This window comes from Mobula hypostoma, chromosome 1 (genome assembly GCF_963921235.1).
Source record: "Mobula hypostoma chromosome 1, sMobHyp1.1, whole genome shotgun sequence".
Taxonomy (NCBI): domain Eukaryota; kingdom Metazoa; phylum Chordata; class Chondrichthyes; order Myliobatiformes; family Myliobatidae; genus Mobula; species Mobula hypostoma.
This window is the reverse complement of record NC_086097.1, coordinates 137,135,841-137,162,646: the sequence shown is the minus strand read 5'-3', so window position 1 is coordinate 137,162,646 and position 26,806 is coordinate 137,135,841. Positions and strand designations below refer to the sequence as shown.

At 54.1% G+C, this 26,806-nt stretch overlaps 1 protein-coding gene across 5 annotated transcripts in view; it reads left to right on the top strand.

Annotated features, from left to right (window-relative positions):
• Positions 1 to 26,806, top strand: part of col14a1a (collagen, type XIV, alpha 1a) — a 267,320-nt gene that overhangs the window by 27,278 nt on the left and 213,236 nt on the right. For all 5 annotated transcript variants that reach the window (XM_063056387.1, XM_063056396.1, XM_063056368.1 and 2 more), the window contains exons 4-5: positions 8,948 to 9,091; positions 13,030 to 13,128. In XM_063056387.1, the coding sequence (XP_062912457.1) occupies positions 8,948 to 9,091; positions 13,030 to 13,128 (243 nt within the window). The remainder of the gene's footprint in view (positions 1 to 8,947; positions 9,092 to 13,029; positions 13,129 to 26,806) is intronic.

Sequence of the window (26,806 nt, the reverse complement as noted above, 5' to 3'; positions counted from 1 at the left end):
CATTCTCACGTACAGATGCGAGATGTGGACACTCACCAAGACGATGCGAAAGTCTCTAGATGGTTGCTATACTCAAATGCTCCGGATGGCTCTTGACGTGAGTTGGCAACAGCACACGACGAACGTCAAGCTCTATAATGACCTACCGATGCTCACCACTAAAATCGAGGCGAGAAGACTGCAACTAGTGGGGCACTGTCTACACCATCCCGAGCTACCTGCCAGCCTAGTCATCGTATGGGAGCCCAAGCACGGGAGGATGAACCCTGGGCGCCCTCCCAAGACTATGGTCAACACGCTCCTAGAAGACAGCGGCGCGGCTAATGTAGATGAACTGAACACACTGATGAGGGAGAGGGAGAAGTGGAGAGTCCGTCATCGTGCCCGACGCCGGCCCCCTAGGACTGAGTCGACGTAGTATTAGTAATGTTTGGCCATTATTAATTGCGGCAGCATAGTCAGTTTTTGCTGGCTGGTGGTGCAGTGTCATCAGCTCCAGACGTTGAGGCAAGTTGTCCTGGGGTTCGGATCTGGCCAGCTCCCTGCAGGCTTTCCATCCGTGCTGGGCTGAGCATCGAGCTAGCAACTCAGACTCGTATATATACACACACACACACATATAAAAACAGCAACAGGCAAAAATGCTAATGAAACTGCAAGGTTGCCACCCTATGTGCCACAAGACATGGAAAGGGATAACATGGTCTGTTTTTGCAGATCAATGAAGTGATAAACCTTGATGTTATCTAAATTTAGGTAGTAAACGGGAACCTAACACTGGCGGTGCGATGTGGCCTCGGCCATTATCACTTCTGTGTCCAAGAGACAATTTTAATAAGTGGGCTCAGTGTCTGAGTACTGAACTGCATTTAATTTTTCTGTGGAGGCTTTGTGAATCATTATGGGTGTTAGGAATGTCTTAGCATTTTCTTCTTTCTTGGAAGTCTGTATGGAAGAGGGATAGATTTTAAAGTCTGAGCTTTGATTGAGAGCAGAAAAGGAACCAAAAGGCAAAGTAGCCTCTTGGTTTTGAGATGTTCTTCAACACAGGTAATCGGCATCCTCAATGCTATCTGTAAAAAAAAGAGTAAGGTTGGAATAAATGATCCCAGGTATGGAGAAAGCTGCAACAATTTGGGCAGAAAACCTTGTTTGCTAACTCTGAAGGTTAGGCTCTAGTTTTCACTCCAGGCAAGTGTGAGACTCGCTTCCTGTTGATTCCTAAAGTATAATATTTTATTCTTGTTTTTAAATCCATTTCCTTCTCTGTAATCTCTTGCAGAGTCCAGAGGAGTTTGTGTCCATCTGTTTCTGGCCCCTTGATCATCCACAAACTTCACTTTCTTGTTTGTTATTCATCTGCTTTGGCATCCCCTCCCCTCTCCCCCAATCTTTCTGCTTTTTCAATGTGCTTTCCTGCTTTAAAATATTCTTTAAAATACCATTAGTTTGCAAGGTTTTGGTCGCTCACCATTTCTGAGTGGCTGTGAGATGGGTTTTGCCTGGGGAATGCAGTTAGGACACCACTTTGGGCCCTCCAGTGTTAACATCAGGGTAATCGCCTTGCATTAGATTTGTGTTCAGTGAGATTAGCTACTGGTAATAGTCAACCGCAGACCTCTGCGGTTGTAAATGTTTCTCAATCTGCTTTCACTGTATTGGGGAAAAATTAGCACGGTTGTAGAAGACCCTTTTCTCTTCCAGCTTCTCTCCTATCCGCACGTGTGGAGAGTCCTCCAACTCCTGGTGAGGCCTCTAGGCCTCCAGTCCCGAGGCCCCCGATTCAGCTGGTACTCTCAGTATCTGTTGAACTGAGTGGCAAAAGTCACAGGAATGAGTTGATGATGGACAACTGGCAGGATGGATTGAAGAGCATCCATCATCACCTCCCAGTCTGCTCCTGTTAATAGGACCATAGCATGGGCAGCCTTTGAAGATGCTTCAGCTTCTGTTGCATTAGGTCTGTTTGTACCTTGGCTCCATTTCCCCACCCTCATTCCAGTTCCCTTCCAAACGTTCTCCAACAAAAAAAATTTGAATTGACCCCCAAATGTGAGAAAGTCGTCTCCTACTTGGGTGTCCAGAAGCAGGACCGTAAATCTAACGCAATCTCTGATGAAGCTACTGAAGCAAAACGGAGAGCGCTCATTCCTCGGCGAGTGAGGGGAAAAGGGGAGCTTGCTGCTGCACACACAACCTGCTTCTGGAGTGCCTTCTGCTTCATTTTCAGTATGTTCCAAAGTGCCTTGCAGCCAATAAATGATTTTGAATTTTTGTCCCTGTTTTATGTAACTTAGCAACCAATTTGCATGCGTTCATCTTCCACACTCAGCAATGTGAAGATAATCTATTTGTGTTTAATGTTAGAGGATATCTATCAGCCAGAATACTGGAGATGATACTCCTTTGAAATAAAACCCAGGGATCTCTTTGAATCTCTTTAGAAGGGAAGTTGGGATTTAATTTAACATCCCATCCAAAATTTGATCCCTTTGTCAGTGCAATATTACTTAGACCATACAAAGGAATGTCGGCCTTTTTTTTGTGCTTGTTCTGAAGCAGTGGGCTGGGGTGAGATGACACCAACATGTACGTTGGAAGCAGTCCCTTGTCTTGTGATATTTACTGCTGTTCAAACTAATCGGATTAATGACTGGGCACACAGGTATGCAGACTAAAGTAGACTTTCACACAAATGTCTTGAGCGATTTGTAAGTAAACTTCAAAAGTGACAACTTTTAATGTTTTTGTGGCTTTTTGTGGGCTGAGATTTCTTAACCCAATTTAACAGAATAAAATCTTTGAGGAGACTCTAACATGGGCAGTCCTTGCTTTATTCCTTTCCTTCTCCTACCTAAGCACAAGGAATTCTGCAGATGCTGGAAATTCAAGCAACACACATCAAAGTTGCTGGTGAATGCAGCAGGCCAGGCAGCATCTCTAGGAAGAGGTACAGTCGACGTTTCGGGCCGAGACCCTTCGTCAGGACTAACTGAAGGAAGAGCTAATAAGAGATTTGAAAGTGGGAGAGGGAGATCCAAAATGATAGGAGAAGACAGGAGGGGGAGGGATGGAGCCAAGAGCTGGACAGGTGATTGGCAAAAGGGATATGAGAGGATCACGGGACAGGAGGCCCAGGGAGAAAGAAAAGGGGGGGGGAGAGAGAAGCCAGAGGATGGGCAAGGGGTATAGTGAGAGGGACAGAAGGAGAAAAAGAGAGAGAAAAAGAATGTGTGTATATAAATAAATAACGGATGGAGTATGAGGGGGAGGTGGGGCATTAGCGGAAGTTTGAGAAATCAATGTTCGCATTCCTTTGGACCACATCCGCGAGGCCGAGAGGGGGATCTTGATGTCTGGGCAGCCCAGGATCTCCATATTCATCGCCCAGGTCTGCGCCCCCAGGCCGCATCCATTGTCTACTCAGACAGACGGAGCCATTATCCTATAATTTTAATGTTGCCTCTTCTGAGTTCTAGGAATCACCTGGAAGGGTCTGCCTGCCAGTTTGTTAGCTTGTTGCTTTTCACCTGTAATAAAATGCCTCTTTTCAATGGCGTGGCTGAGGGAAAGGTCTGATTTCTCCATTGATGATACCAGATCTCCCAACAAGTGTTAGACAAAACAAGCTGACTCTTTGATTTTTTTTTGGATCTTTTCTTGGAGAGATGATTCCTCAGGGCTCAGTAACATAAAAGGACTGAGGCAGGTTAGCAAGGGGAAAACTTCACACAGATTTATTGCAAACTAGTTGCTATAGATACTTTTGACAAACCATTGTTGAACAGTATGGCTTACTATGTATGCTATACTACTGAGGCAAAGGATCCATTGAAGAAAGTGCAGAGGATATATATGTGGATGATGCGTATTTGAGATAGTACAACTGTTTACAATGCTTAATGCATTCTTTTGAGGAGACGACAGGAGGGGCAATGAGGATGGTCCATTGATGTGGGCTAAATAGATTTCAAGGCTTTTGGTAAATGGTTTATTGTTGTCACATACCATGATAGAGTGAAAGTTCCTTTGTTTGCATGACTTCACACACTGTTCATTCCACACAGGTACATTGAGGTAATAGGAAGGGACAATAACAAAATGCACAATATAAAGTTGTCTTTTAACAAGGTCTAATGGGGCTGTCACTGGAGAAGGAAAGGTTACTGGTTAGCAGATGTGTTGTAACTGGCAGACTGTTCCAGTGATCCCTTGTTCTCTGATTGTCGGGAGTATGTTGAAAGTGGTTGTGGATGATGATATAAATGGTGATCGTGTGTCTGAGGTTTTAGCCAGCAGGATAGTCTGGTCAGTTGGGTTGAGTGGTGGCGAGTGGGATTATCTGCACAGAAATGTGACGTGGGGCAGCGTGGGAAGGGAACATACAATAAACAGGAGGGCATTGACTGGTGTGGGGGAGCAAGAAGACTTTGGAGTGGTAACAGAACAGGCCAGCGGGAGGCTAAACGGCAAATGGGAAGTTCCTCCATTATTTAATTTCAAATCTAAACTTGCTATGTACAAACACTGCAATGCAGACCCTCCCCAGCTCATGAATGCTTTACTTGTGAATACAGTATCCTGTACGTAAGAATGAGTGTTTGGGATGCCAGTGGGATGGACTTGATGGCGACTGCCGTGTGGGGACTTGCTTGTTTCTTTGCAATAACAATGCTTCAGGCAGAGAAGTTTGAATGGTTGACTTAAATACATTGGTTTAACGATGCCCTCAGTTGGCCCGTGTTTCTATTTACGTATTATTGCCTGGAGGTCACATTTCTGACCTGCAAACTGTTTAGGTTAAGGACAGTTCTTGGGTTTGGAACCTGGTAATAACTTGGTGAGGAGTGCCTGGCTTACGCTGGGGCTGTAGTTCAGTTCATACAGTAGAAGGATCCAATCCCAGGGACAGAGAATTGAGAGTAATTGATAGACAAGTTCGAGGGGAAATTAGGAAACAGGGTGATTGATGGTGTCTGGAACTTGCTGTCTGAAAAGATGTGAGAGACAGAGGGCTGTTCATAGTCAAACAGAAGAAGGATGTGCACTTGATTGCCGTAACATGCAGTGCCACCAGTCTGCTGCGGGAGGGTGGGATTTGGTTGAGTAGCTTTTCATTCACCAGCATTGAAATGATGGTGGTTCTAAAGTTCCTATCATTTTATGCTTTCTGACATCACCTTCAAAAGCCTTTCTCTAAATTTATTTCACACCCCCCCCGCCCACCCTCAGCTTTGTTCTGCTTTTCTCCCCCTTTCCCTCGTCAATTCTCCAGAGAAAATGGCTTTTCTTTCTGCCCTATTTAATTGTCTTAAAATCTTCCTTAAACCTCCACCCATCCTGAAACCAGGTGTTGTACCTGCCTTTGGGCCTGTTACAGGTTAGCGCTGTTGATGGATTGTTCCTGTCATTATTGGCAGACAGAGTCGGGCCTCATACTGGCTGGGGGTTTTAGATCAGGGCTTCCTCTGTCTGCTCAAAACTTCACAAGCTGAGCAGATCCTTGTGGGGAAACCCCTCCTTTGCCTCATCTCGTCCCAATCCCTGTAGATCCTACAGACCTTCCAGATCTCTGCCCACTTCCAATTCCGGTCTGTTGAATATTCCTGAATTTAGTTTTTCATTGTCAATAGCTCCTCGTCTCCAGGCACCGAGCTTGGGCATTCCCTTCCAAAGCTACCTCTTTGAGACACAGCCTCAGAATAAAGGGAGCTCGAGGCTGTGCATTAGGAGCACTCAGAAGCCTGTGTAAGCAGAGGCAGGGGCCCTGTCAGTCACTTACTGTCCTGTCTGTGGATGAGACTGAGAATCCCACATCAGCACTACAATTCCCACAAACCAGACTGGAAGCAAGTTACCCTCAACCCTTATGGGCTGCCTAAGAAGCAAAAGCATCAAGAGCCATGTCTGAGTTGTCTGGAAGGAGCTCCTCACAGCTGGTTCATCATCCGGTAACATCAATAAAAGCGTGACCATAGCGTATGTGGATAATGGATTGACCAACAGGGTATTAGTAGCATCCTGTGCCATCTCTCTGGCCCTACATTCCTCCTTAGAACACCTGGAAAATAAAGACGCATACATAAGGCTCCTTTTCATCGACTACAGCTCTGCCTTTAATACCATCATTCCAAATAAACTGATTCCTAAGCTCCGGAACCTGGGCCTTAACACTCAGATCTGCAGCTGGATCTTCAACTTCCTCACAGACAGAACCCAGGCTGTAAAAATAGGGGATAAGCTCTCCTCTACAATCACTCTGAGCACCGGTGCCCCACAAGGCTGTGTACTCAGCCCCCTGCTGTACTTACTGTACACCCATGATTGTGTAGCCAAGTTTCCATCAAACTCAATATATAAGTTTGCTGATGACACCACAATTGTAGGCCGTTATCTCAGGTAATGATGAGTTTGAGTACAGAGAGGAAATTAAGAACCTGGTGGTATGGTGCGAAGACAATAACCTATCCCTCAACGTCAGCAAGACGAAGAAATTGGTTGTTGACTTCAGAAGGAGTAGCAGACCGCACGACCCAATTTACATCGGTGGTATGCAAGTGGAACAGGTCAAAAGCTTTAAGTTCCGGGGGGTCAATATCACAAATGACCTGACTTGGTCCAACCAAGCAGAGTTCACTGCCAAGAAGGCCCACCAGCGCCTTTACTTCCTGAGAAAACTAAAGAAATTTGGCCTGTCCCCTAAAACCCTCACTAATTTTTATAGATGCACCGTAGAAAGCATTCTTCTAGGGTGCATCACAACCTGGTATGGAAGTTGTCCTGTCCAAGACCAGAAGAAGCTGCAGAAGATCATGAACACGGTGCAGCACATCACACAAACCAATCTTCCATCCTTGGACTCACTTTACAGCGCATGCTGTCGGAGCAGTGCTGCCAGGATAATCAAGGACATGACCCACCCAGCCAACACACTTTTCATCCCTCTTCCCTCCAGGAGAAGGCTCAGGAGCTTGAAGACTCATACGGCCAGATTTGGGAACAGCTTCTTTCCAACTGTGATAAGACTGCTGAACAGATCCTGACCCGGATCTGGGCCGTACCCTCCAAATATCCGGACCTGCCTCTTGGTTTTTTGCACTACCTTACTTTCCATTTTTCTATTTTCTATTTATGATTTATAATTTAAATTTTTAATATTTACTATCGATTTGTAATCCAGGGAGTGGGAAGCGCAGAATCAAATATCACTATGATGATTGTACGTTCTAGTATCAATTGTTTGGCGACTATAATACATCTGTTCCAGAGTTTGAACTTACTACTATTCTTTATTGCAAATTAGTTCAAGATTTGCAGCTATTAATTATACTGTATCCATTTGGCAAGGTTGGGACTGCTTCCTTGCTAGTGAGGATACAATTCCTTGCTGGGTTGTTTGCTTTGTACTGCGCCCTGCAGCACTGTCTGTGAAGTTACCTGTTTTTCTGGCGGGGATGTTGTTTCCAAGCTGAGTTCAATAATTCAGGTCTGTGCAGCAAGATGGAAGCAGAGGGCACGAGGAAATGCTGCTTGTTCATGCTCTGATAACACTGTCATCTTCAGGAATTCTGCTCATTAATAGTCGAGTGTCAATATTCTGTGTTCCTGAGGCCAGTGTATTGTTCGGTTTTGCTCCAGAATTTTGGAAATTCAAAGAAAGCTGAGCTTGGTAGTCAAATGCGTCTTTAGGTCTGTGACAGGCTTGATGTTTGTAAGGCCGGTGTGTTGAGATTGTGGAACCTGGGCAAGTCAATGGAGCTGCGATGCTGATCGGATAGGATGTGGAAATTTGGGAAGCACCATTGGTTGGAAACTGGGGAGAGAAATGGTCGGAATGACCTCTGATCTGTTCTGTTCTTCACTGACTCAAACCACTTGTTCACTCCCAGCTTGATTCTCTTCCCTTTAAACCTCTGGTCGTCCAAACCCTCTTGCTGTGCTGGATTCTCAGTAGTCAATATCTTTAAAAAATTTTCTCCCTGCTTACAAATTCCTCCATGGCTTTACCCCTCCCTTGTCTCTAACCTCGTCCTGCGACTCTTTTAAAATCTCTACTCTCTTCCAGTTCTTCTCTCGAACTTGTCTGGGAATTAAAGATGAAGGAGACTAGCTTTATTTGTCGTGTGTACATTGAAACACACAGTAAAATGTATTGTGTGCGTTAATGACCAGTACAGTCTGAGGACGTGCTGGGGGCAGCCCGCCAGTGTTGCCAAGCTTCTGGTGCCAACACAGCATACCCACAACCTACTAACCTTAACGTGTACGTCTTTAGAATGTGGGCACCCGGAGGAAACCTGTGCGTTCACAGGGAGAACATACAAACACTTTGCAGTCGGTGGCAAGAATCGAACCCCGATCACATAAAGCACTGCACTAACCGCCATGTTACTGTTCCATCCTAATTTAGTGTCTACAACTTATGCCTTCAGTTGTTAAGATCCTGAGTGCTAGATTGCACAGAGTACTCAAAAAAAAACAGGAGTAGGCCACTTGTTAGCTCAAGCTGGCCCTGCTAAAATGCAATCATGCCTGATCTGCCCCTTTTCTTTGCCAGATCCCCATAGTCCTCAATTCCTCAATCTTTCTTACAGAACATTTTCGACCTCCTCCTCCTGATATCTCCAGTGATCCACCCTTCACAACACTCCAAGGCAGAGAATTCCAGTGATCCACCACTTTGAGGAAACAAAAAATCCTCACACCTTAGAATTCCCTCTGTAGGTCTCCCCACCTCCTCCTTTACAGAAGACTGCCCTGAAAACTTACTTTGCTTTCCCTGTCTTTTGATCATTTGTGCTAGTATTTCCACATGTGGCTTTTGTTGATAATATGTCTGTGGGACGTCCTGCACCGTTTTACGTTGCTACATAAATACACATCGTCGTTACCACACTTTTTGTGCTTTGCGTCTTTCTCTCACATTTCACTTTGTTTTCAATAACAGGTGGCAGACCCCAGATGCTAAGCATACGGAAGGGTGAAACGGCGGCTGTTGTGGAAGGACTCCTCCCAAACCAGGAGTATGTAGTACAGCTGTTTGCCATCAACAATAAAAAAGAAAGTTCACCAGCTATGGGCCGGTTTACAAGTAAGTATCTCGAATTGGACGAGGTGGGGATGCTGGGTACCCAAGTAGTTACCTAACCCAGCTACGCAGTTCGAGTCGGATCAGGTGCACATTTACAATTTAGAGTGATATCATGACATGGCTATTCCATTGTCTCCTATTTCTGTCCTTCATAAACTCGAGCTCAGTAAAAACTGCTCCTGTCTTGCTCCATCTTCCCCTCACATTGCTCCCTATATGGTTTGTCAGTTCAACAAAGCCTGATTTTAAAATTTCTTTACCTTGTGTTTAAATCCTTCCACAGCCCCTCCTGTCCCACTGGTCAGACCTTGTGGATCTCTGTGTTCCTTCTCTGACCTGTGGAGAGTCTTTGAATTCAGTGGCTTCCCCGCCTGCAGTCCAACCTTCTGCTTGGGTCTTGGTTTTACATTTCCCCTTCATAAATCTCTCCACTTCTTCTATTTGCTCCTGAAACTACTTCTCCAACTCAGCTTTTATTCCCTGCTGTATTTTTTTTCCTGCATTTGGGGTCAATTTTATTGATAACATTCCTGTAAAGTAACATGCAATTGTTGATCACTTCAATTAAAAAGTTCTGTTGCTTTTTGAAGTCTTATCAATTTATAATATATTTTGGACTAAACTGCATATTTGTAAATGCTAATTAATTATACAACTTTTTTTAGACCTAACTTTGTTAGGTTCCAGTAACAGATTTTGCAGCTGTAAATACTTCAGGATATCATCTATCAATGGTTATGGCTCTTCCTGTAATCTAGGGTAACAACGAGAGGGTCTTAATAATGTTGTTAAAGTTATCACTGAGTGATAGTTCTATAATTTGAACATCTTCATGAACACAAGTAGCTGTTTCCTATACAAGATTAGGCTGAAAATTTTATATAAACTTTCACTGAATGATAGAGTAACTGCAAGAATGAATAAACTCTCCTTAGGCTTTTCCAGCCGGGTATAGGTATCGATTACAGATGACGTTTTGATGATTAACTCTGCCATCGTCATCGGGGATGATGCCTGGGCATGTCTACTCCGGTGGTATTTATAACCCTGTAGTCTGTCCCTCCTGATTGGTTAGTCCTCATCCAATCAGGTTTCCACAAGGAGTTTAATTTGACCTATTGAGCATAAACTGTCTATTGGAATAAACTCAGCAATCAGTCCCATTGCCCTCTTCCCTCCCCAGAGACCCACCAATATTTCTTCTTTAAGTACATATTCATCATTATTACGGACACTGCTTTTGTTGTTAAATATGCGGTTTTTAGGCAGTACATTCCAGGTTATTAAGAACATGTTTTGACTATGTACTATTTTTATCCAGACAATTTTCTTTTGAGAAGTTTATAAAAATTATGAGCATAGATAAGAAAGACCGCAAGAACTTTTTTTCCCAGGGTAGAAATGTTGGATACTAGAGGGCGTATCCTCAAGGTGAGGGGGGAAAAGTTTAAAGGTGGTGTTTGGGGAAGGTTTATTTTGTACAGAATATGGTAGGTGTTTGGAATGGGCTGACAGGGGTGGTAATGGAAACAGATATGATAGCAATGTTTAAGAAGCATTTAGACATGTGAACAGGCAGGAAGCAGGGCAAAACATGTTTTATGCATGCAGGTGCATTTGAAAGGCTTTTAGATAGAGTTGATCATGCGCAGGCAGAAGAGACCAGTCTAATTTGTCATTGTGTTTGGCTTAAACATGGTGGGTTCAAGAGTCTGTTCCTATGCATTTTTATCTAGGCTCTGTGTACTTTTCAATATTATCTGAAGTTTCAACAGGTCTAGAATGATTATTTTGTGATGAACGTTGTAAACTATCCCTTAACAATCAATGCTTTGGTCATTAATTGTTCTCCAGCCTTCCGTTATCAACTGGTTCTGGTGAATAGCCTTGTGCAAAAGGGTTTTGTGGGAAAGTTTTTAAATAGTTCTGAGACAAAGATTGGATAACATTGCAGCAAAATAGACACAAACTCAAACAAGCAGGGGTGGGATGCTCTGCAGATGGTTAGATGCTATTTACTGACTGAATAATTACTGTGATGGAGGTACTGGGGGACCAATAGTACACAGGTGGGTGGCAGAGCAAACTGTGAGAGGATACAGAGTCTGCAAAGGGTTATGTCTAAATTAGTGAGTGGACATATTTGGCAGGTAGAGGACGATGAGGTGAATCGGGGGTCATCGCTTAGTATGTTGGAACAGAAAGGAAGAACTTTGTTTAACTGGAGAGAGATTTCAGAATGTTGAGGTAGAAAAGGGATGATGCACCTATAACGTGCAGGTATAACCAATGATAATCTACGTGTAAAATTTGTTGTGCTCTGTGTCTGCAGTGTATGCCTTTCATTCCCATTGTCACTTTAAACTTATTGGGTTCACTGGGGGAAAGGTGATCACACTGTGTAACATTTAAAGAAAATATTACGGCATCTTGGAAGAGTGAAAAAATGACATTTAATGGTCTGGAAAATCAGCTAACCTAGTACCATAAAAGTTTCCAAGTGTGTCGCTCTAACAGAGTTTAAGGCAGGTGGGGTGTTGGCCGCTTTTCCAAAGCAGTTGGACTTTATCAGCAGGAATGTCTTGCTGTGTCTGCACAGGGCATCGTTGAGCCCACACTGGTAGAAAGGTGTGATTTTGGTTTTTATTTAAGAATGGGTGTACAGTACTTGGTTCGGAGGCCAATCCAATCACTGGGTTGATACTCAGGATGAAGGGGTTGTCTTATGAGGAATAATTAGGCAGGTTGAATCTACAATTGGTCATACAGCCTAACTCATTCATGTCAACTGTATTGCCCAGTGTGCTAGTCCCACAGCCCTCTAAACTTCTTTTAATTGTCTACTTGCCTAGGTGGCTTTTTAATGCGTGTTAATGTGCCTTCCTTAATAACTATTTTCTCACGGCTCATTCAAAACTGAGAGCAAATTTAGAAAGGATCTTGGGGCAGCTGCTTGAATCTACTTTTTCAGAAGAATGGAAGGTGATCTTATTGAAACAAATAATTCTGAGGGGGGGGAGCTATTAATAAGATGCTGGGAGAGCTTAGCAAGTCAGGCAGCATCAGTGGAGGGAAAAGGGCAGACAATGTTCCAGGTTGACGCCCTTCACCTGCACTGGGGGTTGGTGGGATCCGAGTGACTATGTAAACTCGGTCTGTGTAACGGTTAGCACCATGCTATTACAGATTGTGGGAAGGGGAGGGGATGGAGTTCAGAGTTCAATTTTGGAACCCTCTGTGAGCAAGTTTGTACGTTCCTTCCTGTGTGTGCATGGTTGTCTTCGGGTGCTCCAGTTTCCTCCCACAGTCCAACGGTGTTCTGGTTAGTTGGCTAATTGGTGATTGTAAATTGTCCTGTGATTAGGCTGGGGTTAAATCGGTGGGTCACTGGGAGGTGCCACTCAGTGGACCAGAAGGGTCTGTTCGCACTGTATCTCTAACTAAGCAAACAACATTGGGAGGATGCCCCTCTGTGTGGGGGGTGGGGTGGTCTAGAAGTGGGATGGAGAATGGTTTCAGAATACGACGTCACCCAGTTAAGGCTAAGATGAGGAGTAATTTTTTTCTCCCAAAGAATTATGAATCTTTAAAATTCTTTATTCCAGGAAGTTGTGGAGACTAGATCACTGAACTTACTCAAAGAGAATGTAGATCTTGGTCAATAGGACAGCAAGTGGTGAGCTGAGGCCAAGGTCTTAATGAATAGTAAAGGACAGTATGAGGGGCTGAGTGGCCTAATCTTTTGTGCCTGAGACCACGGTAACTTCCAGAAGTGGGGACATGACCTCACTGGTAAGAAAGCATTTGACTACTTCACATGGAGAATGTAAGAATCAAATGAGGTAACCAGTTCGGAGAGCCAGGACAGGGCTATGGGCTGAATACCTGTCATCAGATTCTGTGATGTTTGGTAAAATCATTTGGTTTTTTTTTGACAGTGAAGGCATCTCGAAGCAGAGGCAGGCAAGGCTCACCTTCACAAACAAAACCAAAGAAAGAATTGGACTCTCGAGGCAGCAGTAAAGCAACTATTGAAGGTAGGCTTCCTTGCAGTTCCGAACACACTTAGCAAGAACACCTTTTCCCAATTTAAACTAGAAAGCTTTGAACTTTATTGCTTCATTTTGCAACTAAACTCCGGGCCAGGTGTTATAACATGTAAGCTGTTGCCATAACTATAAAACTCAGTTACGACATGTATAAATGAAAGATATCAGGAATGCTCACACCACGAACTCTGCAATCAAGAGCTGATGGTGAAACCTATGTAGCTGAATATTCCAAGAACACGTGTTAAATTTAAAATGGCTTCTTTGTTATGTTAAATGCTGAGACAGTCTCTAACTAGACAGTTGCTTGGGTTATTAGAGATAGCAGGCTGCTATTAACCAATGGATGGTCATGTATTGTTTTGTTTTCGGATACAATGCTGTATCATATGATTGTGGATGGGGTTTTGGTGGGGAGTTGGAGGAGAGACGGGGAGGACAGTGGACATGCAGGAGTTTTTGACGGGGAGTCGGAGGAGAGACGAGGAGGACGGTGGACGGGGTTTTTGGGGGGGGTCAGAGGAGAGACGAGGAGGACGGTGGACGGGGTTTTTGGGGGGAGTCGGAGGAGAGACGGGGAGGATGGCGGATGGGCGGGGGTTTTTGGGGGGAGTCGGAGGAGAGACGGGAGATCGCTGGACGTGTGGGGGTTTTTGGAGGGGAGTCAGAGGAGAGACGAGGAGGATGGTGGACGGGGTTTTTGGGGGGGAGTCGGAGGAGAGACTGGGAGGACGGTGGACGTGCGGGGGTTTTTGGCGGGGAGTCGGAGGAGAGACGAGGAGGATGGTGGACGGGGTTTTTGGGGGGGAGTCGGAGGAGAGACGAGGAGGACGGTGGACGGGGTTTTTTGGGGGAGTCGGAGGAGAGACGAGGAGGATGGTGGACGGGGTTTTTGGGGGGGAGTTGGAGGAGAGACTGGGAGGACGGTGGACGGGGTTTTTGGGGGGAGTCGGAGGAGAGACTGGGAGGACGGTGGACGTGCGGGGGTTTTGGCGGGGGAGTTGGAGGAGAAACCGGGAGGACGGTGGACGTGCGGGGTTTTGGTGGGGAGTCGGAGGAGAGACGGGGAGGACGGTGGAGAGACGGGGAGTTGGAGGAGAGACGGGGAGGACGGTGGATGGGGTTTTGGTGGGGAGTCAGAGGAGAGACGGGGAGGACGGTGGACGTGCGGGGTTTTTGGCGGGGAGTCGAAGGAGAGACAAGGAGGACGGCGGATGGGCGGGGGTTTTTGGGGGGAGTCGGAGGAGAGACGGGGAGGACGGTGGACGGGGTTTTTGGGGGGAGTCGGAGGAGAGACGGGGAGACCGCTGGACGTGTGGGGGTTTTTGGAGGGGAGTCAGAGGAGAGACGAGGAGGATGGTGGACGGGGTTTTTGGTGGGGAGTCGGAGGAGAGACTGGGAGGACGGTGGACGGGGTTTTTGGGGGGAGTCGGAGGAGAGACTGGGAGGATGGTGGACGGGGTTTTTGGGGGGGGGAGTCGGAGGAGAGACGAGGAGGACGGTGGACGGAGTTTTTTGGGGAGTCGGAGGAGAGACGAGGAGGACGGTGGACGGGGTTTTTGGGGGGAGTCGGAGGAGAGACTGGGAGGACGGTGGACGGGGTTTTTGGGGGGAGTTGGAGGAGAGACTGGGAGGACGGTGGACGGGTTTTTGGGGGGAGTCGGAGGAGAGACTGGGAGGACGGTGGACGTGCGGGGTTTTGGGCGGGAGTCAGAGGAGAGACGGGAGGACGGTGGACGTGCGGGGTTTTTTGGCGGGGAGTTGGAGGAGAGACGGGAGGACGGTGGACGTGCGGGGTTTTGTGGGGGGAGTCAGAGGAGAGACGGGAGGACGGTGGACGTGTGGGGGTTTTGGCAGGGAGTCGGAGGAGAAACTGTGAGGATGTTGGACATGCGGGGGTTTTGGGGTGGGGAGTTGGAGGAGGGACGAGGACAGTGGACGTGTGGGGGTTTTTGGCGGGGAGTCAGAGGAGAGACGAGGAGGATGGTGGATGGGGTTTTTGGGGGGAGTCGGAGGAGAGATGAGGAGGACGGCGGACGTGCGGGGGTTTTTGGGGGGAGTCGGAGGAGAGACTGGGGGGACGGTGGACGGGGTTTTTGGGGGGAGTCGGAGGAGAGACTGGGAGGATGGCGGACGGGGTTTTTGGGGGGAGTTGGAGGAGAGACTGGGAGGACGGTGGACGTGCGGGGGTTTTGAGGTGGGGAGTTGGAGGAGGGACGAGGACAGTGGACGTGTGGGGGTTTTTGGCGAGGAGTCGGAGGAGAGACTGGAAGGACGGTGGAAGTGCTGGGGTTTTGGGGGGGAGTCAGAGGAGAGACGGGGAGGACGGTGGACGGGGTTTTTGGAAGGGAGTTGGAGGAGAGACGGGGAGGACGCTGGACGTGCGGGGGTTTTTGGCGGGGAGTCGGAGGAGAGACTGGGAGGACGGTGGACATGCGGGGGTTTTGGGCGGGGAGTCGGAGGAGAGACGGGGAGGACGGTGGACATGCGGGGGTTTTTGGCGTGGAGTCGGAGGAGAGGCTGGGAGGACGGTGGACGTGCGGGGGTTTTGGCGGGGAGTTGGAGGAGAGACGAGGAGGACGGTGGATGTGTGGGGGTTTTTGGCGGGGAGGCGGAGGAAAGATGAGGAGGACGGTGGATGGGGTTTTTGGAGGGGAGTCGGAGGAGAGGCAAGGAGGACAGCGGACGTGCGGGGGTTTTTGGGGGGAGTTGGAGGAGAGACGGGGAGGACGCTGGACGTGTGGTGGTTTTTGGAGGGGAGTCAGAGGAGAGACGAGGAGGATGGTGGATGGGGTTTTGGGGGGGGAGTCAGAGGAGAGACGGGAGGACGGTGGACGTGCGGGGGTTTTGAGGTGGGGAGTTGGAGGAGGGACGAGGACAGTGGACATGCGGGGGTTTTTGGCGTGGAGTCGGAGGAGAGACTGGGAGGACGGTGGACGTGCGGGGGTTTTGGCGGGGAGTTGGAGGAGAGACGAGGAGGACGGTGGATGTGTGGGGGTTTTTGGCGGGGAGGCGGAGGAAAGATGAGGAGGACGGTGGATGGGGTTTTTGGAGGGGAGTCGGAGGAGAGGCAAGGAGGACAGCGGACGTGCGGGGGTTTTTGGGGGGAGTTGGAGGAGAGACGGGGAGGACGCTGGACGTGTGGTGGTTTTTGGAGGGGAGTCAGAGGAGAGACGAGGAGGATGGTGGACGGGGTTTTGGGGGGGGAGTCAGAGGAGAGACGGGAGGACGGTGGACGTGCGGGGTTTTGGCGGGGAGTTGGAGGAGAGACTGGGAGGACGGTGGACGTGCGGGGGTTTTGGCGGGGAGTTGGAGGAGAGACGAGGAGGACGGTGGACGTGCGGGGGTTTTGGCGGGGAGTTGGAGGAGAGAGTGGGAGGACGGTGGACGTGCGGGAGTTTTGGTGGGGAGTCGGAGGAGAGACCAGAAGGACAGTGGACGTGCAGGGGTTTTTGGAGGGGAGTCGGAGGAGAGACTGGGAGGACGGTGGACATGCGGGGGTTTTTGGAGGGGAGTCGGAGGAGAGACGAGGAGGACGGCGGACGTGTGGGGGTTTTTGGCAGGGAGTCGGAGGAGAGACTGGGAGGACGGTGGACGTGTGGGGGTTTTGGCTGGGGAGTCGGAGGAGAAACCGGGAGGACGGTGGACGTACGGGGTTTTGGCGGGGAGTCGGAGGAGAGACGGGGAGGACGGTGGAGAGACGGGGAGTTGGAGGAGAGACGGGGAGGACGGTGGAGAGACGGGGAGTTGGAGGAGAGACGGGGAGGACGGTGGACGTGCGGGGTTTTTGGCGGGGAGTTGGAGGAGAGACGAGGAGGATGGCAGACGTGCGGGGGTTTTTGGGGGGAGTCGGAGGAGAGATGGGGAGGACGGTGGACGGGGTTTTTGGGGGGAGTCGGAGGAGAGACGGGGAGATCGCTGGACGTGTGGGGGTTTTTGGAGGGGAGTCAGAGGAGAGACGAGGAGGATGGTGGACGGGGTTTTTGGGGGGGAGTCGGAGGAGAGATGGGGAGGACGGTGGACGGGGTTTTTGGGGGGAGTCGGAGGAGAGACGGGGAGATCGCTGGATGTGTGGGGGTTTTTGGAGGGGAGTCAGAGGAGAGACGAGGAGGATGGTGGACGGGGTTTTTGGGGGGGAGTCGGAGGAGAGACTGGGAGGACGGTGGACGTGCGGGGGTTTTTGGCGGGGAGTCGGAGGAGAGACGAGGAGGATGGTGGACGGGGTTTTTGGGGGGGAGTCGGAGGAGAGACGAGGAGGACGGTGGACGGGGATTTTGGGGGGAGTCGGAGGAGAGACTGGGAGGACGGTGGACGGGGTTTTTGGGGGGAGTCGGAGGAGAGACTGGGAGGACGGTGGACGTGCGGGGTTTTGGGGGGGGAGTCAGAGGAGAGACGGGAGGACGGTGGACGTGCGGGGTATTTTGGCGGGGAGTTGGAGGAGAGACGGGAAGACGGTGGACGTGCGGGGTTTTGGGGGGGGCGTCAGAGGAGAGACGGGAGGACGGTGGACGTGTGGGGGTTTTGGCAGGGAGTTGGAGGAGAAACTGTGAGGACGTTGGACATGCGGGGGTTTTTGGGGGGAGTCGGAGGAGAGACTGGGAGGACGGTGGACGGGGTTTTAGGGGGGAGTCGGAGGAGAGACTGGGAGGATGGTGGGCGGGGTTTTTGGGGGGAGTTGGAGGAGAGACTGGGAGGACGGTGGACGTGCGGGGGTTTTGAGGTGGGGAGTTGGAGGAGGGACGAGGACAGTGGACGTGTGGGGGTTTTTGGCGGGGAGTTGGAGGAGAGACGGGAAGACGGTGGACGTGCGGGGTTTTGTGGGGGGAGTCAGAGGAGAGACGGGAGGACGGTGGACGTGTGGGGGTTTTGGCAGGGAGTCGGAGGAGAAACTGTGAGGACGTTGGACGGGGTTTTTGGGGGAGTCGGAGGAGAGACGAGGAGGATGGTGGACGGGGTTTTTGGGGGGGAGTCGGAGGAGAGACGAGGAGGACGGTGGACGGGGTTTTTGGGGGGAGTCGGAGGAGAGACTGGGAGGACGGTGGACGGGGTTTTTGGGGGGAGTCGGAGGAGAGACGGGGAGGACGGTGGACGTGCGGGGTTTTGGGGGGGAGTCAGAGGAGAGACGGGAGGACGGTGGACGTGCGGGGGTTTTGAGGTGGGGAGTTGGAGGAGGGACGAGGACAGTGGACGTGTGGGGGTTTTTGGCGGGGAGTTGGAGGAGAGACGGGAAGACGGTGGACGTGAGGGGTTTTGTGGGGGGAGTCAGAGGAGAGACGGGAGGACGGTGGACGTGTGGGGGTTTTGGCAGGGAGTCGGAGGAGAAACTGTGAGGACGTTGGACATGCGGGGGTTTTGGGGTGGGGAGTTGGAGGAGGGACGAGGACAGTGGACGTGTGGGGGTTTTTGGCGGGGAGTCGGAGGAGAGACTGGAAGGACGGTGGAAGTGCGGGGGTTTTGGGGGGGGAGTCAGAGGAGAGACGGGGAGGACGGTGGACGGGGTTTTTGGGCGGGGAGTTGGAGGAGAGACGGGGAGGACGGTGGACGTGCGGGGGTTTTTGGTGGGGAGTCGGAGGAGAGACGGGGAGGACGGTGGACCTGCGGGGGTTTTTGACGGGGAGTCGGAGGAGAGACAAGGAGGACGGTGGACGGGGTTTTTGGCGGGGAGTCGGAGGAGAGACTGGGAGGACGGTGGACGTGCGGGGGTTTTGGCAGTTGGAGGAGAAACTGTGAGGACGTTGGACGGGGTTTTTGGGGGAGTCGGAGGAGAGACGAGGAGGATGGTGGACGGGGTTTTTGGGGGGGAGTCGGAGGAGAGACGAGGAGGACGGTGGACGGGGTTTTTGGGGGGAGTCGGAGGAGAGACTGGGAGGACGGTGGACGGGGTTTTTGAGGGGAGTCGGAGGAGAGACGGGGAGGACGGTGGACGTGCGGGGTTTTGGGGGGGAGTCAGAGGAGAGACGGGAGGACGGTGGAAGTGCGGGGGTTTTGGGGGGGGAGTCAGAGGAGAGACGGGGAGGACGGTGGACGGGGTTTTTGGGCGGGGAGTTGGAGGAGAGACGGGGAGGACGGTGGACGTGCGGGGGTTTTTGGTGGGGAGTCGGAGGAGAGACGGGGAGGACGGTGGACCTGCGGGGGTTTTTGACGGGGAGTCGGAGGAGAGACAAGGAGGACGGTGGACGGGGTTTTTGGCGGGGAGTCGGAGGAGAGACTGGGAGGACGGTGGACGTGCGGGGGTTTTTGGTGGGGAGTCGGAGGAGAGACGGGGAGGATGGTGGACGTGCGGGGGTTTTTGACGGGGAGTCGGAGGAGAGACAAGCAGGACGGTGGACGGGGTTTTTGGCGGGGAGTCGGAGGAGAGACTGGGAGGACGGTGGACATGCGGGGGTTTTGGGGGGGGGAGTCGGAGGAGAGACTGGGAGGACGGTGGGCGTGCGGGGGTTTTGGGCGGGGAGTCGGAGGAGAGACGAGGAGGACGGTTGACAGGGTTTTTGGAGGGGAGATGGAGGAGAGACGAGGAGGACGGCGGATGTGCAAGGGTTTTTGGGGGGAGTCGAAGGAGAGACGGGGAGGACGGTTGACAGGGTTTTTGGAGGGGAGTTGGAGGAGAGACGGGGAGGACGGTGGACGTGTGGGGGTTTTTGGAGGCAGTCGAAGGAGAGACGGGGAGGACGGTGGACGTGTGGGGGTTTTGGCGGGGAGTCAGAGGAGAGACTGGGAGGACGGTGGACGTGCGGGGGTTTTGGCGGGGAGTCAGAGGAGAGACTGGGAGGACGGTGGATGTGCGGGGGTTTTGGGGGGGAGTCGGAGGAGTGACTGGGAGGACGGTGGGCGTGCGGGTGTTTTGGCGGGGAGTTGGAGGAGAGACTGGGAGGACGGTGGACGTGCGGGGTTTTGGCGGGGAGTTGGAGGAGAGACTGGGAGGACGGTGGACGTGCGGGGTTTTGGCGGGGAGTTGGAGGAGAGACGGGAGGATGGTGGACGTGTGGGGGTTTTGGCGGGGAGTTGGAGGAGAGACGAGGAGGACGGTGGACGTACGGGGGTTTTGGCGGGGAGTTGGAGAGGAGACGAGGAGGTCGGTGGACGGGGTTTTTGACGGGGAGTCGGAGGACAGATGGGGAGGACAGTGGACATGTGGGGGTTTTTGGCGGGGAGTCGGAGGAGAGACGGGGAGGACGGTGGACGGGGTTTTTGGGGGAGTCGGAGGAGAGACGAGGAGGATGGTGGACGGGGTTTTTGGGGGGGAGTCGGAGGAGAGACGAGGAGGACGGTGGACGGGGTTTTTGGGGGGAGTCGGAGGAGAGACTGGGAGGACGGTGGACGGGGTTTTTGGGGGGAGTCGGAGGAGAGACGGGGAGGACGGTGGACGTGCGGGGTTTTGGGGGGGAGTCAGAGGAGAGACGGGAGGACGGTGGACGTGCGGGGTTTTTTGGCGGGGAGTTGGAGGAGAGACGGGAAGACGGTGGACGTGTGGGGTTTTGGGGGGGCGTCAGAGGAGAGACGGGAGGACGGTGGACGGGGTTTTAGGGGGGAGTCGGAGGAGAGACTGGGAGGATGGTGGGCGGGGTTTTTGGGGGGAGTTGGAGGAGAGACTGGGAGGACGGTGGACGTGCGGGGGTTTTGAGGTGGGGAGTTGGAGGAGGGACGAGGACAGTGGACGTGTGGGGGTTTTTGGCGGGGAGTCGGAGGAGAGACTGGAAGGACGGTGGAAGTGCGGGGGTTTTGTGGGGGGAGTCAGAGGAGAGACGGGGAGGACGGTGGACGGGGTTTTTGGAAGGGAGTTGGAGGAGAGACGCGGAGGACGGTGGACGTGTGGGGGTTTTGGCGGGTAGTTGGAGGAGAGACGGGAAGACGGTGGACGTGCGGGGTTTTGTGGGGGGAGTCAGAGGAGAGACGGGAGGACGGTGGACGTGTGGGGGTTTTGGCAGGGAGTCGGAGGAGAAACTGTGAGGACGTTGGACATGCGGGGGTTTTGGGGTGGGGAGTTGGAGGAGGGACGAGGACAGTGGACGTGTGGGGGTTTTTGGCGGGGAGTCGGAGGAGAGACTGGAAGGACGGTGGAAGTGCGGGGGTTTTGGGGGGGGAGTCAGAGGAGAGACGGGGAGGACGGTGGACGGGGTTTTTGGGCGGGGAGTTGGAGGAGAGACGGGGAGGACGGTGGGCGTGCGGGGGTTTTGGGCGGGGAGTCGGAGGAGAGACGAGGAGGACGGTTGACAGGGTTTTTGGAGGGGAGATGGAGGAGAGACGAGGAGGACGGCGGATGTGCAAGGGTTTTTGGGGGGAGTCGAAGGAGAGACGGGGAGGACGGTTGACAGGGTTTTTGGAGGGGAGTTGGAGGAGAGACGGGGAGGAGGGTGGACGTGTGGGGGTTTTTGGGGGCAGTCGAAGGAGAGACGGGGAGGACGGTGGACGTGTGGGGGTTTTGGCGGGGAGTCAGAGGAGAGACTGGGAGGACGGTGGATGTGCGGGGATTTTGGGGGGGGGAGTCGGAGGAGTGACTGGGAGGACGGTGGGCGTGCGGGTGTTTTGGCGGGGAGTTGGAGGAGAGACTGGGAGGACGGTGGACGTGCGGGGTTTTGGCGGGGAGTTGGAGGAGAGACTGGGAGGACGGTGGACGTGCGGGGTTTTGGCGGGGAGTTGGAGGAGAGACGGGAGGACGGTGGACGTGTGGGGGTTTTGGCGGGGAGTTGGAGGAGAGACGAGGAGGACGGTGGACGTACGGGGGTTTTGGCGGGGAGTTGGAGAGGAGACGAGGTCGGTGGACGGGGTTTTTGACGGGGAGTCGGAGGAGAGATGGGGAGGACAGTGGACATGTGGGGGTTTTTGGCGGGGAGTCGGAGGAGAGACGGGGAGGACGGTGGACGGGGTTTTTGGGGGAGTCGGAGGAGAGACGAGGAGGATGGTGTACGGGGTTTTTGGGGGGGAGTCGGAGGAGAGACGAGGAGGACGGTGGACGGGGTTTTTGGGGGGAGTCGGAGGAGAGACTGGGAGGACGGTGGACGGGGTTTTTGGGGGGAGTCGGAGGAGAGACGGGGAGGACGGTGGACGTGCGGGGTTTTGGGGGGGAGTCAGAGGAGAGACGGGAGGACGGTGGACGTGCGGGGTTTTTTGGCGGGGAGTTGGAGGAGAGACGGGAAGACGGTGGACGTGTGGGGTTTTGGGGGGGCGTCAGAGGAGAGACGGGAGGACGGTGGACGTGTGGGGGTTTTGGCAGGGAGTCGGAGGAGAAACTGTGAGGACGTTGGACATGCGGGGGTTTTGGGGTGGGGAGTTGGAGGAGGGACGAGGACAGTGGACGTGTGGGGGTTTTTGGCGGGGAGTCGGAGGAGAGACTGGAAGGACGGTGGAAGTGCGGGGGTTTTGGGGGGGGAGTCAGAGGAGAGACGGGGAGGACGGTGGACGGGGTTTTTGGGGGGGGAGTTGGAGGAGAGACGGGGAGGACGGTGGACGTGCGGGGGTTTTTGGTGGGGAGTCGGAGGAGAGACGGGGAGGACGGTGGACGTGCGGGGGTTTTTGACGGGGAGTCGGAGGAGAGACAAGGAGGACGGTGGACGGGGTTTTTGGCGGGGAGTCGGAGGAGAGACTGGGAGGACGGTGGACGTGCGGGGGTTTTTGGGGGGGAGTCGGAGGAGAGACGGGGAGGATGGTGGACGTGCGGGGGTTTTTGACGGGGAGTCGGAGGAGAGACAAGCAGGACGGTGGACGGGGTTTTTGGCGGGGAGTCGGAGGAGAGACGGGAAGACGGTGGACGTGTGGGGTTTTGGGGGGGCGTCAGAGGAGAGACGGGAGGACGGTGGACGTGTGGGGGTTTTGGCAGGGAGTCGGAGGAGAAACTGTGAGGACGTTGGACATGCGGGGGTTTTGGGGTGGGGAGTTGGAGGAGGGACGAGGACAGTGGACGTGTGGGGGTTTTTGGCGGGGAGTCGGAGGAGAGACTGGAAGGACGGTGGAAGTGCGGGGGTTAGGGGGGGGAGTCAGAGGAGAGACGGGGAGGACGGTGGACGGGGTTTTTGGGCGGGGAGTTGGAGGAGAGACGGGGAGGACGGTGGACGTGCGGGGGTTTTTGGTGGGGAGTCGGAGGAGAGACGGGGAGGACGGTGGACGTGCGGGGGTTTTTGACGGGGAGTCGGAGGAGAGACAAGGAGGACGGTGGACGGGGTTTTTGGCGGGGAGTCGGAGGAGAGACTGGGAGGACGGTGGACGTGCGGGGGTTTTTGGTGGGGAGTCGGAGGAGAGACGGGGAGGATGGTGGACGTGCGGGGGTTTTTGACGGGGAGTCGGAGGAGAGACAAGCAGGACGGTGGACGGGGTTTTTGGCGGGGAGTCGGAGGAGAGACTGGGAGGACGGTGGACATGCGGGGGTTTTGGGGGGGAAGTCGGAGGAGAGACTGGGAGGACGGTGGGCGTGCGGGGGTTTTGGGCGGGGAGTCGGAGGAGAGACGAGGAGGACGGTTGACAGGGTTTTTGGAGGGGAGATGGAGGAGAGACGAGGAGGACGGCGGATGTGCAAGTGTTTTTGGGGGGAGTCGAAGGAGAGACGGGGAGGACGGTTGACAGGGTTTTTGGAGGGGAGTTGGAGGAGAGACGGGGAGGACGGTGGACGTGTGGGGGTTTTTGGGGGCAGTCGAAGGAGAGACGGGGAGGACGGTGGACGTGTGGGGGTTTTGGCGGGGAGTCGGAGGAGAGACTGGGAGGACGGTGGATGTGCGGGGGTTTTGGGGGGGGAGTCGGAGGAGTGACTGGGAGGACGGTGGGCGTGCGGGTGTTTTGGCGGGGAGTTGGAGGAGAGACTGGGAGGACGGTGGACGTGCAGGGTTTTGGCGGGGAGTTGGAGGAGAGACTGGGAGGACGGTGGACGTGCGGGGTTTTGGCGGGGAGTTGGAGGAGAGACGGGAGGACGGTGGACGTGTGGGGGTTTTGGCGGGGAGTTGGAGGAGAGACGAGGAGGACGGTGGACGTGCGGGGGTTTTGGCGGGGAGTTGGAGAGGAGACGAGGAGGTCGGTGGACGGGGTTTTTGACGGGGAGTCGGAGGAGAGATGGGGAGGACAGTGGACATGTGGGGGTTTTTGGCGGGGAGTCGGAGGAGAGACGGGGAGGACGGTGGACGGGGTTTTTGGGGGAGTCGGAGGAGAGACGAGGAGGATGGTGGACGGGGTTTTTGGGGGGAGTCGGAGGAGAGACGAGGAGGAACGGTGGACGGGGTTTTTGGGGGGAGTCGGAGGAGAGACTGGGAGGACGGTGGACGGGGTTTTTGGGGGGAGTCGGAGGAGAGACTGGGAGGACGATGGACGTGCGGGGTTTTGGGGGGGAGTCAGAGGAGAGACGGGAGGACGGTGGACGTGCGGGGTTTTTTGGCGGGGAGTTGGAGGAGAGACGGGGAGGACGGCGGACGTGCGGGGGTTTTGGGGGGGCGTCAGAGGAGAGACGGGAGGACGGTGGACGTGTGGGGGTTTTGGCAGGGAGTCGGAGGAGAAACTGTGAGGACGTTGGACATGCGGGGGTTTTTGGTGGGGAGTCGGAGGAGAGACGGGGAGGACGGTGGACGTGCGGGGGTTTTTGGGTGGGAGTCAGAGGAGAGACTGGGAGGATGGCGGACGGGGTTTTTGGGGGGAGTTGGAGGAGAGACTGGGAGGACGGTGGACGTGCGGGGGTTTTGAGGTGGGGAGTTGGAGGAGGGACGAGGACAGTGGACGTGTGGGGGTTTTTGGCGGGGAGTCGGAGGAGAGACTGGAAGGACGGTGGAAGTGTGGGGGTTTTGTGGGGGGAGTCAGAGGAGAGACGGGGAGGACGGTGGACGGGGTTTTTGGAAGGGAGTTGGAGGAGAGACGGGGAGGACGGTGGACGTGCGGGGGTTTTTGGTGGGGAGTCGGAGGAGAGACGGGGAGGACGGTGGACGTGCGGGGGTTTTTGACGGGGAGTCGGAGGAGAGACAAGGAGGACGGTGGACGGGGTTTTTGGCGGGGAGTCGGAGGAGAGACTGGGAGGACGGTGGACGTGCGGGGGTTTTTGGTGGGGAGTCGGAGGAGAGACGGGGTGGACGGTGGACGTGCGGGGGTTTTTGACGGGGAGTCGGAGGAGAGACAAGGAGGACGGTGGACGGGGTTTTTGGCGGGGAGTCGGAGGAGAGACTGGGAGGACGGTGGACATGCGGGGGTTTTGGGGGGGGAGTCGGAGGAGAGACTGGGAGGACGGTGGGCGTGCGGGGATTTTGGGCGGGGAGTCGGAGGAGAGACGGGGAGGACGGTGGACATGCGGGGGTTTTTGGCGTGGAGTCGGAGGAGAGACGAGGAGGACGGTTGACAGGGTTTTTGGAGGGGAGATGGAGGAGAGACGAGGAGGACGGCGGATGTGCAGGGGTTTTTGGGGGGAGTCAAAGGAGAGACGGGGAGGACGGTTGACAGGGTTTTTGGAGGGGAGTTGGAGGAGAGACGGGGAGGACGGTGGACGTGCGGGGTTTTGGGGGGGAGTCAGAGGAGAGACGGGAGGACGGTGGACGTGCGGGGTTTTTTGGCGGGGAGTTGGAGGAGAGACGGGAAGACGGTGGACGTGCGGGGTTTTGGGGGGGCGTCAGAGGAGAGGGAGGACGGTGGACGTGTGGGGGTTTTGGCAGGGAGTCGGAGGAGAAACTGTGAGGACGTTGGACGTGTGGGGGTTTTGGCGGGGAGTCGGAGGAGAGACTGGGAGGACGGTGGATGTGCGGGGGTTTTGGGGGGGGGAGTCGGAGGAGTGACTGAGAGGACGGTGGGCGTGCGGGGGTTTTGGCGGGGAGTTGGAGGAGAGACTGGGAGGACGGTGGACGTGCGGGGTTTTGGCGGGGAGTTGGAGGAGAGACTGGGAGGACGGTGGACGTGCGGGGTTTTGGCGGGGAGTTGGAGGAGAGACGGGAGGACGGTGGACGTGTGGGGGTTTTGGCGGGGAGTTGGAGGAGAGACGAGGAGGACGGTGGACGTGCGGGGGTTTTGGCGGGGAGTTGGAGAGGAGACGAGGAGGTCAGTGGACGGGGTTTTTGGAAGGGAGTCGGAGGAGAAACCGGGAGGACGGTGGATGGGGTTTTGGTGGGGAGTCGGAGGAGAGATGAAGAGGATGGTGGACGGGGTTTTTGGGGGGGAGTCGGAGGAGGGACGAGGAGGACGGCGGACGTGTGGGGGTTTTTGGGGGGGAGTCGGAGGAGAGACTGGGAGGACGGTGGACGGGGTTTTTTGGGGGAGTCGGAGGAGAGACGAGGAGGATGGTGGACGGAGTTTTTGCGGGGGAGTCGGAGGAGAGATGAGGACGGCGGACGTGAGGGGGTTTTTGGGGGGGAGTCGGAGGAGAGACTGGGAGGACGGTGGACGGGGTTTTTTGGGGGAGTCGGAGGAGAGACGAGGAGGATGGTGGACGGGGTTTTTGCGGGGGAGTCGGAGGAGAGATGAGGACGGCGGACGTGCGGGGGTTTTTGGGGGGGAGTCGGAGGAGAGACTGGGAGGACGGTGGACGGGGTTTTAGGGGGGAGTCGGAGGAGAGACTGGGAGGATGGCGGACGGGGTTTTTGAGGGGAGTTGGAGGAGAGACTGGGAGGACGGTGGACGTGCGGGGGTTTTTGACGGGGAGTCAGAGGAGAGACGGGGAGAACGGTGGACATGTGGGGTCTTTTGGCGGGGAGTCAGAGGAGAGACGGGGAGGACGGTG